The sequence below is a fragment of the Rhea pennata genome, chromosome Z, assembly GCF_028389875.1.
Source record: "Rhea pennata isolate bPtePen1 chromosome Z, bPtePen1.pri, whole genome shotgun sequence".
Taxonomy (NCBI): Eukaryota; Metazoa; Chordata; class Aves; order Rheiformes; family Rheidae; genus Rhea; species Rhea pennata.
This window is the reverse complement of record NC_084702.1, coordinates 73,150,175-73,166,624: the sequence shown is the minus strand read 5'-3', so window position 1 is coordinate 73,166,624 and position 16,450 is coordinate 73,150,175. Positions and strand designations below refer to the sequence as shown.

At 41.3% G+C, this 16,450-nt stretch overlaps 1 protein-coding gene across 1 annotated transcript in view; it reads left to right on the top strand.

Annotated features, from left to right (window-relative positions):
* Positions 1–16,450, top strand: part of CELF4 (CUGBP Elav-like family member 4) — a 709,411-nt gene that overhangs the window by 609,760 nt on the left and 83,201 nt on the right. The window contains exon 6 of the mRNA XM_062599561.1: positions 15,938–16,081. Within this exon, the coding sequence (XP_062455545.1) occupies positions 15,938–16,081 (144 nt within the window). The remainder of the gene's footprint in view (positions 1–15,937; positions 16,082–16,450) is intronic.

Genomic DNA, 16,450 nt, shown 5'->3' with positions numbered 1-16,450 from the left:
AGTGATGGGTAATTTACACCACTCCCCCACTATGGCAGAAGTGCCTACTGAGGCCTAAATGCTGTCCCCTACATTCAACTTTTGAAAGATAGTCAAACCAGCTACTGAATCTTGCAGGAAACCTTTGAGGGATCGTTCTGCTTTGACTAATAACTAGTAAGGAGTTTCCAGCCTGATAGTTCAGAGAAGTAGAAAGAAAATGGAAATATATTTTCTCTGCAAAAAGGTATTTCTACACCATCACACAGACCAACAGCAATGTAAGGCATTCTAGTGTCAGCAAGAAAAGACAATCTGGTCCAATGTTTTAGTTTATCAATCATCAATAGTATATTATTTTTATTAATAATTATTCAGAAACTTGTTGACAATGTGGAAAGTACACAGGAAAGCTCAAATTTAAGATTGCAAAATATCCTTTTCAGTGAGAATCTGGAGTCTGAATTTATGAATTTACCCAAAGCAGTTTAACACGTGACTGGCAGATTGTCTCTACATCTTTGCAGGGAGGAAAGAGGAAAGTTCTTTACAGAGAGGGGAAGCATTTCTGATAGTAGCAAATTAGAAAGATGTCATTCTTCTGAATCTAGACAAAAAAAGAAAAAAGCATGTAACAGTGTTAAAAACAACCTCCTCACAGAGGGGTTTTCAGTTTTTTGAAGTTTCCCAGTCAAGACTGGGAATCTCCTCCTAAAAGATTCAACTGGATATTGGGCTTGATGCTGATATCCCATAGTGAAATACTGTCACCTGTTTAAGGCAAGATGTCCAAACCTCTTTGCTTTTAATGACTTTCTCTGAATCCTTGGTGCAAAGTGATATTGCTGGTGTCAGCTTAGACGCACTCGCAGTTCCACAGAGTACAATACTGCAAAGAGGTGTAATAAAAAGTCAGTGCCTGTCCCCCCAAAAACATACAAACTCAGGTAATGGCAGAGGTGAAGGGAAGACTGGGGGGAAAAACAAAACCCAAGGGATGTTAAAGATTTTGGCTAATTCTAATATGCACACAATATCCATTCCCTTCTCCAGCCATTATCCTTCCTGTTTTCAGTGCTCTTTGATGATGGGGTGGGGGGTGGGGGAATCTCTTGACTACTTTGGAGCAGATATCTGTTCCATCCTACTGAAGGCAACTGAGCTCAGGATGTGCGAGTCAATGCAGAATTTGTCCATTTCATCAACTAATTTCTTATGTAGCCATTTTTCCTGTTGACTTATGTAGTTCAAATACCTTTTATAGAAAGGTTCTTGAATAATCAAATCTGGGCACTGAAAAGGCATCACAATTTGACCTTTATTTTACATACATCTCAAACTCACAATCAAAGTTTCCATGGTTTGGCAAGTTTCCATGAATTGGCCAAACCTCAGTTAACTGTCCATGTGCATACTCTAAGTTCACAGAAAATGCGAGGGGAAATTTTTAGTTTAATCCTCTTCATTGTGAGCTTAGTTATGTTACATTGCCTCGTATCACCCATGAGCCGGCAGCAGGCATGCAGGCAGTTGCTATGGCTGAGCTAACAAGCTAAGACCTGTCGAGCAACTATCACTTGATTAAGACAATGTGTGCACATTGTTTTCCTCCCACAGGGCCTCAAAATGCTTTAGACACTTTGAAAGAGATGGGCCAAATCCTACAAATGATCTCTTTCCCCATTTTCTTTTATGGAGCTGCAGGGTGCTCAGCTTCTTTCAGGGTTTGGATGTTCACAGAGAAATGCAGCCACCTCGTGGTGAGACAGCGATGTAGCCCTCGTCCTTGGAAAGGAGGGGTGCACTGCTGCCATCTTCTTTCAGACACCCTCCCATTTCTCTAACCATTAGGACTGGCCTGATTTGTCCGGCTGCGATGCCAGCTCAAAATTGTTCCTGTGGTTCAGCCAATTTAAATGTCTCTTGCCTTGTCCTCATGTACTACCAATGGGGCATCCATCATCATTCTTGTCAGGTCTCGAGCCGTTCGTTCCTGCAGCAGACTCCTGTTTCTCCACAGCTGTCAGGATTATTGCTCTACTGTGACTTCCTGTTCACACAACATATGTTGCCTAATAGTTTCAAAAGGCAACTTTCTTTTATGAAAGTTTCTTATTTATTTATTTTTTTAACCTTTCCTTGGACAGGTGCCTGTCATCCATCACAAACCCACTTCTCCATATGAGGCGCTCATTTATTCTGGGGCCCCACCTCCACTGCAGACCAAGCAAGTCTGAAAGTGCTAAATTTTCACACAAAGCAATTATTCTGAGTAATAACTTTCCCCAAATCTCTGACTTCTCAGCAGGCTAGAAGTTCCTTCTGCATTGAGCTACCAAGAATACCTTCTTTCGTCCCTTTAAACCATATTACCTATCAACTTCATGTCTGCCTTCATGGGAGGGGGTGTCAACATTTTTGTGTACTCATCTACTCTTGCTTGTATTTATAATATATTAATAATGATCACCTCAGCTTTGATGACTTTGTCCTCTCTGTCTCTTCTCCACACATATGGAGGCATAAGTGGGTCTCTTTTACTTGGTTCTCTTCCCTTCTCTCTACAAGCCTTGTCCCTACCAGTCTTACCCATGAACACATATTCAGCTACTATTTCTGTAGTGACAATTTGCAGATCTAATTTCTCCAGGACTGACTCCTGTCGAAACTAAAATCTTGGCCTGTTTTCCCAACATCTTCTAGTGGATGTCTAGCTGTCAGATCAAGCTCGATATGAATAAAACAGAGTTCTTAGACTTTTCCTCCCAAACACTGTCTCTCCTCTCCTCTGCCTCCATTCTCAATCACTGTGGACAATGTTATCATCCTACCTGTCAGTCATGTTCCTACCTAGGCATCATCTTCAGCTCAGTTTTCTCTTTCTCTCCATGTCTTCACATCCGGGTGACAGCCAAATTTGAAAAGTCTTTCTGCACAACACATCTAAGATATGGCCTTGTCCATCCACCCACACAGAATAAAGTCTCCTCCGCGCTCTCATTACTTCATACCTAAATCACAGCAGCCTTAATCCTACCCAGACAGAACTCAGGGTCAAAAATATGCTACCGTTGCATCTCTTTTTGACTAACTTACTCACCAGGCCACCTCAAAATTTCTTCTTATGAATATATTCCTGGGAGAGGTAAAATGGTGCTATCGCATCTATTTTGCATATAGGGAAATAAGGTGAGAAACGGTGTTTGAGTCATTTGATTTAATGGTCTAAAGATTTATAATCTGTTGAAAATGTTCTTCCATAAACGAAGCAGAAAGAGATACACTTCTAGAGAGCTATACATTCTTCCTCTTTTATATCTATGTTAGGATGGTATGAATCACCTTTAAGACATGCCTGTCTCTTTCATTAATTATAATGGAAATCTCAATAACAGCAATAGACTGAATACCTGAGGTGAAACTTGCCTCACTTAACTTGAGATGTCTCAAAGTTTAGGAACTATGTCTGCACTTGTCATCTAAATACATGTTTCTTGATTATAATCAAGAGAGAGACATGGATACCTCTGGAGGTATTTTGTTTTAGAAAAACAGATTTTGAAACCTTTCAATGCAAGACCCAAATACAAGTGCTCTTTTTTAGCTAATTCTAGGTATTGTATTCCTATGGTCTGTGAGATTCAAAATAGTGTTTAGTTACTGGAAGTATAGCTTAGAAAGACAGAGGACCCTCACTGCTTAAAAACAAAACAAAGGCAAAAAGCGCTTGCTTCCTGCCTGAGAATCTACAATTGCCTTTGCTTCCTTGAGGTCCCTCTGCTGTACATGCAATTGACACAACACTCTTGCTCAAGCTAAAGATTTGGAGTAAGTTCCAACTGACATGAGCCTCCTGGAAGTCAGATACTTAGGCTATTCATTTGGCCTCTCTTCAGATGGTTATTCACCTCGTGTACGTTGGATGTTTACTTTAAGTTTGCCTGGTCATCCTCAGGGGCATCCACCTCCCTCACTGACCACTGAAGGAGCAGAGGCAAACAGCTTGGAGCTGACCTGACTTCGCACCCTATTCTGGGTATCTGCTGCCCAAATAAAATGACTCAGGATTTGAAGTTAGGCATGCTGGCATATGAAACCTCTAATATACCTCATCTAGTAGGTGTACTTTGAATGTACCCTGCACCAACAGTCAGCACTATGTTCATTCCATTTCTCTCTTTTTTTAATGAACATCAAGGCCTTTAAGACCTCTAGAATCCTGTAATCTAACCCATTACATAGGCTAAGTAATCTGTTGTTTTGTTCTAGAAATCTCTACATCATTTTGGTCAAACTACAGCATTTCTTCTTCATCAGTGCAATAACATCCCAAGACTGTTTATTCCTAGCTGAAAATTTTCTTTTAAAATTACTTTTCTGATGGAATCTCTGGTTTTGTGAAAAGAAAGGAAAATGTGAGATTTGGATACAAGTACTGAACAGATGTCTGCTGTTCAGAGAAAAATAAAACTTAGATGAACTTCAAAAAAAAGAAAAAGATACTACAGCCCAAAACTTTGTTATCTTGGGGGCTTCCATTTAAGCAAATTCAATGGGAAATACCACATTTTCTGTGCAGCTCTTATCAACCTAAATGACAACAACAACTTTATGTCACTGCTCAGGATATAGTATATATCAGGAAGCTATCACAATTTTTGTTTCTTAGACCAGTTGGTTCTCTTTAACAAATGCACTTATCTAATTGTTGTTATTGAACAAAATATGACAACACCACAAAAAATGTCAAGTCTCACCCTCTATCCACCATGTTTCTTGAAGTCCAGTCATAGCACTGAAATTCCCAACTAAATATGATTGATTTTTAGACAAAGAGATTCTTTTCTTGCCTATATTCGATGTGCAAGCTATTGTTTCATACTGTAAGAGATTTTTGTTGTTCATTACACTAGAGGAATCTCTTACCTGTTTAGTTCACCAAATGAAAACGACTTAATGTAAGACTATTAGAAATCACCCCTGAGAAGCAACTGTCATTATCATTATGTGCAGCAGCCCCCTTTCAAACTCGTGGCAAATGGGACACCAACTTGTATCTTCCTGGCTCTGGATGCTCAGGCACCCCATCAAGCAAACCAACCCTGGCTTACATTTATGACTGCTATTATTGCTGTGCAGTGCAGTTAAGACTTTGCAAAGCACCATGAAGTTGACTTCAGACACAGACCCATTATGGAAAGTGGTTGAGCAGCTGTTCTCACCCCTTGTCAACACAGCAGAGGAATATTTAGGCGAATTAGGAATGGAAGGGAAAGCAGTGAGAGTCGGCAGAAGGAGCTCTGAGCAGGTGGAAGAAAGACAGAAAATAGGCCTTTGTGGGCATGATGAAGTTGTAGCCCAGGCACCTCGCTTGCAGAGCGGTGGGGAAGCAGTTTTCATTATGCGTGCATGCTGGCACCAAAGTGCTGAGCCGACAGAAACTCTCTGGGAGGAGTGGCGTGGCGGCTTCGGTGAGTGGGGGGCCACAATGCCGTAGATCAGTTGAGGTATTTTTAACAATTATTTTGATATAAACAGCTCTGAACTTGAGGAGCTCCATGTAAATGGGAAGCAGTGGGGCTTGTAATTAGATTTGTGTACACTTTCATAAATTGCTGGGAAACATCAAAGCTGTGATAGAAGGCTGTGGTGCACTTTATTTCCTTCTTCTGTTCTTCTGTTAATTGAATGGTTGATGTGTGGATAGGAAGTGTTGGCTTCGCAGAGTACTATTTACAGACCCGCTGACAGCTGCACTGTGAAAATTAACAGGAACAGAGCAGCCTCTGTCACAGCTCTTCCCATGGGGGACTTGCTTCAAATTGGATCACTTCTTTCATAGGAGAAACTTTCCTCATCTCTCCTCCTTTTTACACACAAACATACACATGCATCCAGCTACACAACACTCTTCTCTCTTTGGGCCCATGGTAGCCTTTACTGCTCGGGAGGAGGGTCTGCCATTTCAACAAAGTTGGGAGAGTTTGACTGTAGTTCAAAATTTGTAGCATATTCCTCTATCAACAAGGCACATCTTCAGGAGGTCAACCAAATTAGTCACATGAGTAAATTTGGGAGCTTGGTGTGTGGAGCCACAGCTCGTTTATCACCTAAACAGGAAGAAGCTTCACCCTGTTAGATATTCTAGTTGATTTCCTCTCAGTAACAACTCCTTTGTGATTTCTACCAACTATTATTGTTGGAAAAGTTGTTGTCATTAGCCTAACATAGAATTGGTTTGTGCTAAGACCGCATGAAGCTGTTAAAGGAAAGTTCCCACACTCAGTAGCTTACTAAGGCCAGGGCTTACCTGGCAGAATTACATCAAAGTTTAACTCAAAGTATTAAACTTTAGGGTCCTCTCTAAGTTGTCATCTACACTTCTATTGCACTTGATGAGGAGAGACTATGCCCTTTAGTCCCCTTGAGTAGCTTATGGTTTAAAATAGACACCAAAACTGTCTAGAATACACTCCATACTGCAATTAGGTCAGCTGAACTCCCCTCTAAGAGAAAGGACACAGGAGATAAGTAAAGGAAGCAACAAGAGAATACAGTGTTTGGGAGTGAACTGGTCTCATTCACAATTAATAAGCATATTCAGCCAGATAGTAGCCAAAGTCGCAGCAATTCTTGTTCCTGGTCCCAGTGCAGAAGTAATAACCAGGGAAAACTTGAGTATCTAAATCTTATATTTAGTTCAATCTGGAAAGTATGGCATTAAGAAGGCCAAACTTGAAGCCATCAGTCTACTACCTCACTTCCCTGTAGTATCTTCAAAATATCCGGGTAACATAAACAGAACCTTAGACAATCCCATAAACAAATAGATAACAATTAAACAGATCGTGATTCAGAGTATCAATTAACCAGCAAAATTTACTCTCATTTGGATTCCAGCAGGGCATCAAGTCCTCAGTTAATAAAACCCCCTTGTGCTAGCCAGCACACAGACAGAGAATCACTGACCCCCTCAGGCTGTCAGGTTAAATAGAAAATGGAAAAGTCATTAGCTATGTTTTACATGAATACAAGAAGATAAAGATGGGATTTTCAAAGGTAATTCCCAACGAAAGTCGTTGAGAATCCAGCATCTAAGTGCCCTCTGTGCCTCGCAGCTGAATCTACCCTAAAGTTACTTGCCAAAGGTCACAAAGTCTGAGGCAGAGTGGGATATTGTCAACATGAGTCCATCTCCCCAGATTCACAGAAGGTTGAGGCCTGATTTTACACTGTTGATTTGGAGGAGCTGATGAAAGAAAATGGAAATGCTGGGTGAGACACATTTTTTCTTTTTACTGTTGATGTACAGCTCTGTAAAGAAAATACTCCATGCAATATGCTTAACAGACTGCCTTGCTAAACTCAAGGCCAGATGCAACACACCCATTCTTTCTATTAAAAAATAATAATGCTTTAAGAAACTGTTCATAACCCACCAGCAGTATATTCAGCTCTCCCTTCTGTAATGAATGATTTTTTTTCTGAATATGCCACCTAAACACCATTTATAAAGTGACCCATTGTCCTTTGGGATGAAAGAAGCACATATAATACCTGCTTATAATACCTGGATGTTAATTTGCAGTCACTTGTTCCATCAAAATCCAATGGGTCTTGATAGCTCAGGCTCACTTTTCCTCTAGGCAGTGACTTTTGGCCAGAGATGGGCTGAGGTTCTTGGACTTTCCCACCCCACCACTGCCACCATGACAACTGATTTTGTGTCCTTTGGGCCAGCAGCATCCTAGTATTACCATAATTTCCCTTAATTCCTTCAATATAAAATAAAATCATAAGACCATGTTCCCTCCCTTCCCCCTTGTTCCATAAATGAACTAATAAATCACATGTTTCTAGGTCCCAGAATAGAAAGCCAGGCAGCCCAGCTGCCTGACAGGGGGTATGAATCATACCGGCGCTGAAGATGGCCTTTTGGGGCCGGAGTACTCATCAGAGCTGCTTTTCTTCTCTAGTCACATCTCCGTAGCCATGCAGGCATCTGGCAGGACAGCTAAGAGGCCTGTGAGACGTGACAGGCTTCGCTTGCTGTCTTCCCTGCGCTTTCTCGCTCTTTCTTCTCTCCAAACCATTTTGTGCCACCGAATTCATTACCTCCAAATGGGATAAGAGTGATAACTGCTTGTGAGCTGCACAGCCTCGCTGTAGACAAAAGGAGCTAATTGGCACCATAATGTCTCTTTACGGGTCCAAAGGGAGTTGGGAACTAAATCAACATCCATGGAGGCAGCCGGGGGGAAGCAGGAGCGAAGGCGGGAGAGAGGCAGTGCCGTGGCTGAGCGCTGCCAAAGTCCCAGCACCGACAGCAGCCGCTGCGAGGCTCGCTGCGCTCAACACCTGTCTCGATTGGATGAAATTAGGACCTGGTGAGGCTAAAATAATTCGCAAGCTCTGACCTTTCTTGGAGATCAGATCTAAAAAACCTGCAGTTCAGGAGATATAAAATGTTCCCTGCCCCAAAGGAGTATTTCCAGCCTTCTGGAGGGAATTCCACTGGGGAACATCAAGTCCCTCAGTGCTCTTCCTATTGCGGGGACAGTGGGGAAATTAAGATGTCAGTATTAGCGCTTTATCATTCTGCTTGCTTTAGGGTTTTTTTCTTCCTCCCTTCTTCTTATTCTTCTCTCTTTTGCTCCAAACCTCATTTAAATCAGTGGGACCATTTATTTGATTTAAGTGGTCTCTGGAACAATATTAAATCACTCTAGATGCTTCTACTAGTTTAAGTGAGTTTTCTACTTGTTTTAGTCCACTCCTTCCCAGCCCTGCTCAGATGTTCAATCTAGAATGACAGCAGATTCTCGTAAGCAAGGCAGAAATATCTTGGTAATGGGTAGACTACTACCCTTTTCCAAAACTCAATCAATATTAAATGATTCAGTAGGTATTAACCAAATGGGTTATTCAAAGATCAAAATTAATTTTTTACAGGGCAAAGATGTGTTTGGATTGAAACAATAACTTTCAAATGAGATCATAAATCAAAAGTACACACAAATTCACAGTTGTGAAGCATTCCATCAGCCATCAGTGGCTTTGCCTCTAATTACTCCTGGCAAGTACAATCAGGTAGGGCAAGCTGCTTCATTTCCCATCCTAAAGGTCTGTGTGGTACTCACAGGGAATACTGCCTGCCAAATCTCACCCAGCAAGGATGCATTTCAGTCTCAGTGAAGTGAAAGCCAATGAGGCTGGATTCTTCAGCATAAATCAACTTCTTGTTCCATTGAAACCAACAGAGCTACACTGACTTTAATCATCTCGTGGCTTCAGATGACCAGCAGCACTCCATGCTTCTTTGTCACCATCCTAAAACAGGGCCAATACCTTCCTGTAAGAAGACTTGCATTGTTAATTAATGATTCAGTTTGAATTAATGATTCAGAATTAATGATTCATCTTCACTTTAAATATGCTGCAAAATTACAAGTACTTACTTTCCCAGTCAAGAAACATGCTTTAAACTGTGATAATGCAAAGTGATATGGCATAACAGTGATCTAGGATGCCAAGTAGCGTCCAATGTGTTTGCAACTCATTGATGTTGCAATGTTCTTCTGACTATGCCACATGCACACTTTATATGTATTTCCTCAGTTTGTCAGCTCTTCCTCAACTTCAGTTTCTTTCCATGTCATCTTAGACTGTTTATGTCCTCATCCTCAGCTGCCAGGGAACAGCAGGCTTCATGTGAGCAGAGTTCTGAAGCATTACGGGCTCCACACCTGGTTGAGATGCTGCCCTGCTGTGACAATAGACAATTCGCTTTATGGCCCTGGGGTTGTTTTACTTGTCTTATTTTCAGCCTTGCCTTTTTAGATCAGAGGAGAGGTACTATCCTTTTTGAGCTGTGATCACTTAGATACTACCAATCACCGAGCTCTGTTCTACAGCCACCAAGCACTTTCTCAACAGTAATAATAATTCTTTTTTTAAAATTACAAGCATTCAACATTTGTCACTGCAAGAGCATTTTTCAAGGAAAATGTGTTTTTACTAAAACCAGAAATAAATATATGTTTTCCACAAAATCTGTTACTCTTAGTGGGAGAGAGAAACCTACAAAATTTTCTTTTAAATTCTAGATTTAAAGTTTTTCTTGGAAAAAAAGTATTACTTATTGCTCTCATATTTTTAAACAGTGGGAAAGAACTTTAAACCTACTGAAATAAAAACACTTACCACTTTATAATGCATTAAGGAAAGCAAATGATTCTGTGAGGACTTTTATCACGCACAGACTGAGCTAAAAGATGCAGACCTGCTAGAGCAACTTGGCTTTGAAGCTTAGGTTGTTTGGATATCTGGCTTTGATTTGAGGGAGATACAAATACCTGGGCTATATATCGAGTTCTTTTTAATTAGAATTGGGTACAATGTCATCTGGAGTCAATGATTCTGTTGCCCTGTGGAAAGCAATAATTTTAGCTCAGAGAGACACCTGCTAAGTAGTGTATGGGCAAGTGAAAACTAAATCAAGCTTCCACTCCAAATAAATTACAGCTCTGGAGATCTGTGATGGGAAGTACCTGCAGCAACTCTCTTTTCTTAGACATTGCATGAAGAATCCCCTCTACCAAGGGAGAGGCGTTATCAAAGGCTCTGTCACTCCAGCCCTGGATGAATGCCTCCTTTCCCAACTCTGTCTCTGTCACTCTCGTCTCGAGTGTGTCTAAGCCAGCTCTCAGGACTGTGCAGTTGAAATCACTCCTAGTGACTGCCATCCTACTCATCTTTCAGATGAGACATGAAATTGAAGCCCTGAGTGCAGAAAAACATAACATATTTCACAAGAGGAGAGGGATGTTAGTCCTGGTCTTCTGGCCATCTTCCAGCATGGGTAATTACATTTCTACCTAGCTAAAATTCCCTCTACGCTACAGTTTTAATTGAATAGTAGCTTCTTTTTCACTTGCCTAAAATCCCAAGTTGGGGTCATGCCCCCACAAGGTAATTCAGCAGCCCTCTTCTCAGTAAAGATACACGGGCTTTTCCAACAAAATCCAGTTTCATTTTCAAACTTGTTAGGCATCATATAAAATGCCCTGATCTGATGGGGTTGGAAAAAAAGAAATCCTCCTTTGGCTTTCATACTTAATGTCAAGGATCCTTGTGTAGAATTACTGCCCGACATGGCTTCTAAAGATCAGCATCCACTAGGCTCTGCTTTGCAGTTGCAAAGAGGATGCCCAGGCTACAATTTCAAACAAGAGCAACCCTCTTCACATGGTGACACGCAGATAGTCTGTTTCCCAAATGGGAAGTATCCGGTAGGACCTGTTCATTTAGGCATCTCAGTTGGTATGCAAGGCTGACATTTTGAAAGGTCCTTGATGGAATTTACACATTCAGATTTCCTATACTCTTTAAATAATAGAATAATTTAGGTTGTAAGGGATCTGAGAAGATCATTTGGCCCAACCCTTCATTCAAAGCAGGGCTATCTTTGACATTGCTCCAGTGACCAAAGTTTTTGATGTAAACATTTGTAAATTTAACAAGCATTTTAAAAGTAGTTTTGGCTCAGAACTTTTAAGTGGCTCCATTTCAGCTAAACAACTGATTTAAGTTCACCTGTATGAGAGACATTCCCCTACTCTTGCAAGAAAGTATTTAAATATATGCTTACCTCCAGTGGGACATCCATTAAGCTTATATATTTCTTAAACACAAGCTTAAGAACTATGGTGAATTAGGCCCAAACTCACCAGCTCTTCAGGAAAAAGATGTCTAAGCATTTGTAGAACTAGGTAACCTAATGAGTCGGAAGTGACTTAGGGGACTGACAGAATAAGAAAATTCAGATATGAATTTTCTACAAGAAAATAATTTCACAAGATTTTTCCTATGAATATTGTTCTAGGGAGTAGCAGGTTTCCCTGATGCTGGGCAGTATTATTTGGTCTTCTCTAAAGCTTATGCTCTAATTTGTGTATATGCTCCATTTAGAAGGCGATAACTAATGGAAAACAGTCCCGACAACCAGGCAAAAGATTTGTTTTCCTTTGCCTTTAAATGAAATATCAATGGATGGATATTTTATTTTTAGTTGAATATGAAATTTCACAAGCAACCTGTCAAGCTCCGTTTTCAAGAATGACTTTATTTCACATGTCAAGACAGGTTGGGAAATTAGTTTTTCCCACAGAGGACTCTGATTAGGGATTACAAAGTGAGTGTGGCACAGGGTGATTTTTCCTCCATTTTTTTCCTCACCCCACCAGCCCAGTGAGCATCTAACTCTGCTGACTAAAGAGAGCAATTCATTACCACACGTGGGTGGGGGATGGGAAGCAAGATAGTCATATTAAGTAGACCTGTTGGCCTGAGAAAGAATGGGGAAAGCATAATAATATTTAGCCCTTATATTATTCTTTCCATCAGGACATATCAAAACACTTGAAAAAGGAAGTTGATATGATCAGAAAGGAGATAAATAGCAATTCCAAGTAGCGTATTGCAGAAGCGTTAGTAGAAATGCTCAGTTTCATAACAGTCTCTTTTGACTGTGGATCTACGAGGCAGAGAAATAAACAGATCTGTCCATTGGTAAAATGGAGAATTTACACACAGATATCAAAGTGCATTTCAATCATTGGTGACCTAACCATTGTAACTCTCTTGGGAGTTTATAATTATGAGGTCCAGTCCAACAACCAGAGAGAACAAGGGAGAGCTTGTGTATTACTATTAAATTACTGCGTGGATCAGGCCTATTGCCTCTGTCAGCAGACAAAGGCTGATTTACACCATGATTTAACTGCTTGGGGAAAGCAATAAATAGTCTAGATGAAGGGCTCAGGGGTTTTTATCCTATTGAAGATCTGCCCCATTGCATGGTCTTTCTAAAGTTATCCGGTGGATTAGTGGAAGTCACTGGAGCAACCAATAATTTTGTGGTTAGTGTAGGTAGGCAGCATTGTTTGGCTCCTCTGCAAAGACTTCTGAGTGGAGTTATCTGGTAGATTTTGCTGCCTGTTTTCCTTCAGGTCATGTGAAAAGACTAGATGCAAGGAACCATTTCCAACCAGAGAATATCCATCCCAAGGTCAATCTTCATATTCAGGAACAATGCAGCACCTCCAGCCTCCATTGGCTATGTATTTATTAACTGCTTACACATACATCTCTTCACAGAACACTCTTTAAAAAAAAAAAAAAAAAAAAAAAAAAAAAAAAAAAACTCTCCATTTTCTCCTCTTTCTTTGTTGTGCATGCTATAACTTGTGTGTATTTGCCAGTGGCCTTTCTGCCCTGCGTATGTAAAGTGATGTTCAAAGAGCCCCAAAGTCCTGCTGTGACAGGCAACCCAGAAAAACATCTCATAAGAGGCAGTCTCAGATTCCATTGGGTCGAACAGCTGCTGTGCAGTCACTACAACTCACATCAGGAGGGAAGAACACTCCAAGGGCAAGAACTTCATATGGAGGCTACCCATGTTTTCATGATGCCATTTACAATAATAGCCTGATTTTCAAAAACACGAGCCAGGCATCAGCCAGTTCCTGAGGCAGACCTCTGACCCCAAGACTTACAGAGCAAAAAGAGAGAGAAAGAAAAGGGGTAGGAAAAAGATATCAACTTATTCACACTTCCCTGTTCTGCTAACCAGTTCTGGTCACATCTTCAAAACCTACTTGGAGAGATGAACACTCATTCACCTTATTGAGCTTCACAATCCTCCAGGCTGCGTTCTGCCCTCTACACTGCAGCATCCGCTCTGCAGACTACGACAGCAGCTTTGAACCACCTAATCTGCTGTGGAGAAGTGCCTCCCTCCAATATAGCTACAAATAGGTTTAAATCATTAGATCCAGGTTACCAAACAGTCTCTTGGATCAGGGTTAATTAAATGAGTGTTGAAATCTAATTAAGGACTGGTCAAGGTGATAATTAGCAGGAAATGTATGCATTAAAATATTCATTTGTCGATGAGCTGCAATTAAGAGTGTGATTTGGGGAAGGATCAATAACTACATCATGCGATTAAAAAAAAGGGGAGAAAAGTTACCTAGCCTTGAGCAGAATTGCAGGGGAATTTTGGCTGGAATTTTTTCCTCCCTTTTATCCCCCCTGCTTTCTGTTTTACTCTCGTAATAACTTCTGGAGACTGCTCTCCACCCTTGAATGAGGCATTCATCTCTCCCTCCCTTTGTTTTTCTAAGTCATTTGTTTTAAACCCTTGTTCTTCACTACATTGTTCAAGTGGGTTATAGATTTATTAGAGAGAGAGTAACAGGTCAAAAAGAAAGATTCCTTGCCAATGAAAATCACTTCCTCCCAGAACATGCTGCTAATCCAGGAGAACATTGCTCATTGTGTGGTCTTAGGTTGTTTTTTTTTTTAGCAAGTTAATTCCTCAACTCTTTATTCATAACTGAGAATCTGAAGAAGCTACTGAATATGCATAGCTTGGACTTATATATATGTACGTGTATTGTTATGGTTTGCTACATTATTCTGAACTTGTAGCAGAGCAACTCTGCTTTCACTGAGACTATTTTTTTCCCATTACGGGTACATAGGTGTGTATGTAAGCAAGTTAATTACACTCCCCTTGCGCAATCCCAGACAATCTCACTTCTGCTGGAAAAACGTGGGCCCCACAACAGCCCAGCTCCTCTGGCACAAAATTGGCGTTCCTCTATTGCCACCACTAGAGGCTGAGCTGGCAATTTCCCAGCTGACTGTTTTTCCATCAGTGAATACCCGCATGTCAAAAGGGAAGCCTACCGTGGGAACGTGATGATTTCAGCTATTCTTTGTCAGTCTCCTGACAGCTCACCTGCCCATCTCCCCAGACTCAGCATCAGCCCAGCTCCCCAGGCAACTGTCTTCCTGCTGGCGGGGCTGCTGCCTCATCTCCTCTCCCCATGCACCTCTCATCCCCTGGGGAGACCATGCTGCAGGGAATCAAGCAACCCATGAAGTTAGGAAATCCTTGGAGCCAGTCAAAAAATATCAATGCCTACTTAAGCAGATCTATTTCTTTCCATCTTTACCTCCTATCAGAAAGTTAAGACTTGCAGTTTCTGACCTTTCATCTCATTTTGGGGAAGAGAGGGATTTCTTTCATTCCCCAAGCTCTTCATTTTTCACAAATTTCTGCAGCCAACTCTGATGATCATTTGTAGATTGCACCAGTGTGTAGATCGCCAGTGTGCTGCACCAGTGACTAGAGGCAGAACCCCAACATTGTAAAACTTGCCTGAAAAATTATAGCATTAAATGTGTGCTCTTTTGCAGTAGCTTCTCTATTTTCTATTATTTGTGGAGAGAAAACTCAAGTCCAAAAGATTCTCCTTTTGCTCCCTTAATTTAACTGTACTATGAAGATGCTAATTGGAAATGAAACATATGCCCTGCACAGCATACTGAATCCTGCTTCCAAGGCTCATCAGTGCTATTGCACTGGATGTGAGGATAGCCAGACACAAGAGGATAACTTTCCGCTGCTGTGTGAAAGGGTGACCCAATTCAGAGTATCTAGCATGCGCAGAGCTACCAGATTCTATGAAAATAAGTTAATTCGTAAACCCTTCCACATACATCCTGCAAAAGCTTCTATATATTGGTGCATTGAGTCCAGATCTTTGTCCTCTGATGCCAGCTAATGAGCCAGAAGGTTTTCTATAGATTGAAAGAATGAGGTGACTTTTGTAAAGAGCACGTTAATGACAGTCTGGAAGTTTGAATTTGGAGAAAACTAAAAACTAAGCTGCTGGCCCTCTTCATTTACCCTGAGGCATCCTTTCCTTCCTTTCTGATGCTCTTGGCCTCTTGCAAATGTCCAGTCAAAAAGCCTGAGAAGTTGTCTAGGAAAAGCAGTGTCAGCTGGATCTTACACTAGCAAATCTGTGTCAGGTGTGTGGATCGCATGAGTCAATATGTACCTGGCTAATCCCTTGTGTCTTGCCTTTTGTTTCCTTTTCTACAGGGAGCCTCTTCAAGCCTGGTGGTGAAATTTGCAGATACAGACAAGGAACGTACAATGAGACGCATGCAGCAAATGGCGGGACAGATGGGCATGTTCAACCCCATGGCCATCCAGTTTGGAGCGTATGGCGCCTATGCACAGGCAGTAAGTATAAACACAAGCTCTCTGTGTGTTCGTGGGGACAGGATTAGCACCTAGACAAACACAAAAGCACCTGAGCAGAGGAAGAACTGACCAAAGCAGAGGAAGAGCCAGTGATTCCTTCTTTAGGTTAGTTCCACAGTGGGAGCAAACTGAGCCATGATCTCTGGTGTAGACTGAGACATCTCCCAGAGAAGTCCCAGACTAGCTGCTTCTAGAAGTAGCCAAGCCACGACTGTGTGTGTGTCCATGCAAGACATTTCCTTTGCTGTCAAATCTAGACACCACTAGCCTTTGAGGATTTGGAAAATATAGTCCCTGAATTCTGTTCACCCTAGTTCTCTGCTCTGTATCAGCACCATCTGACCCTTG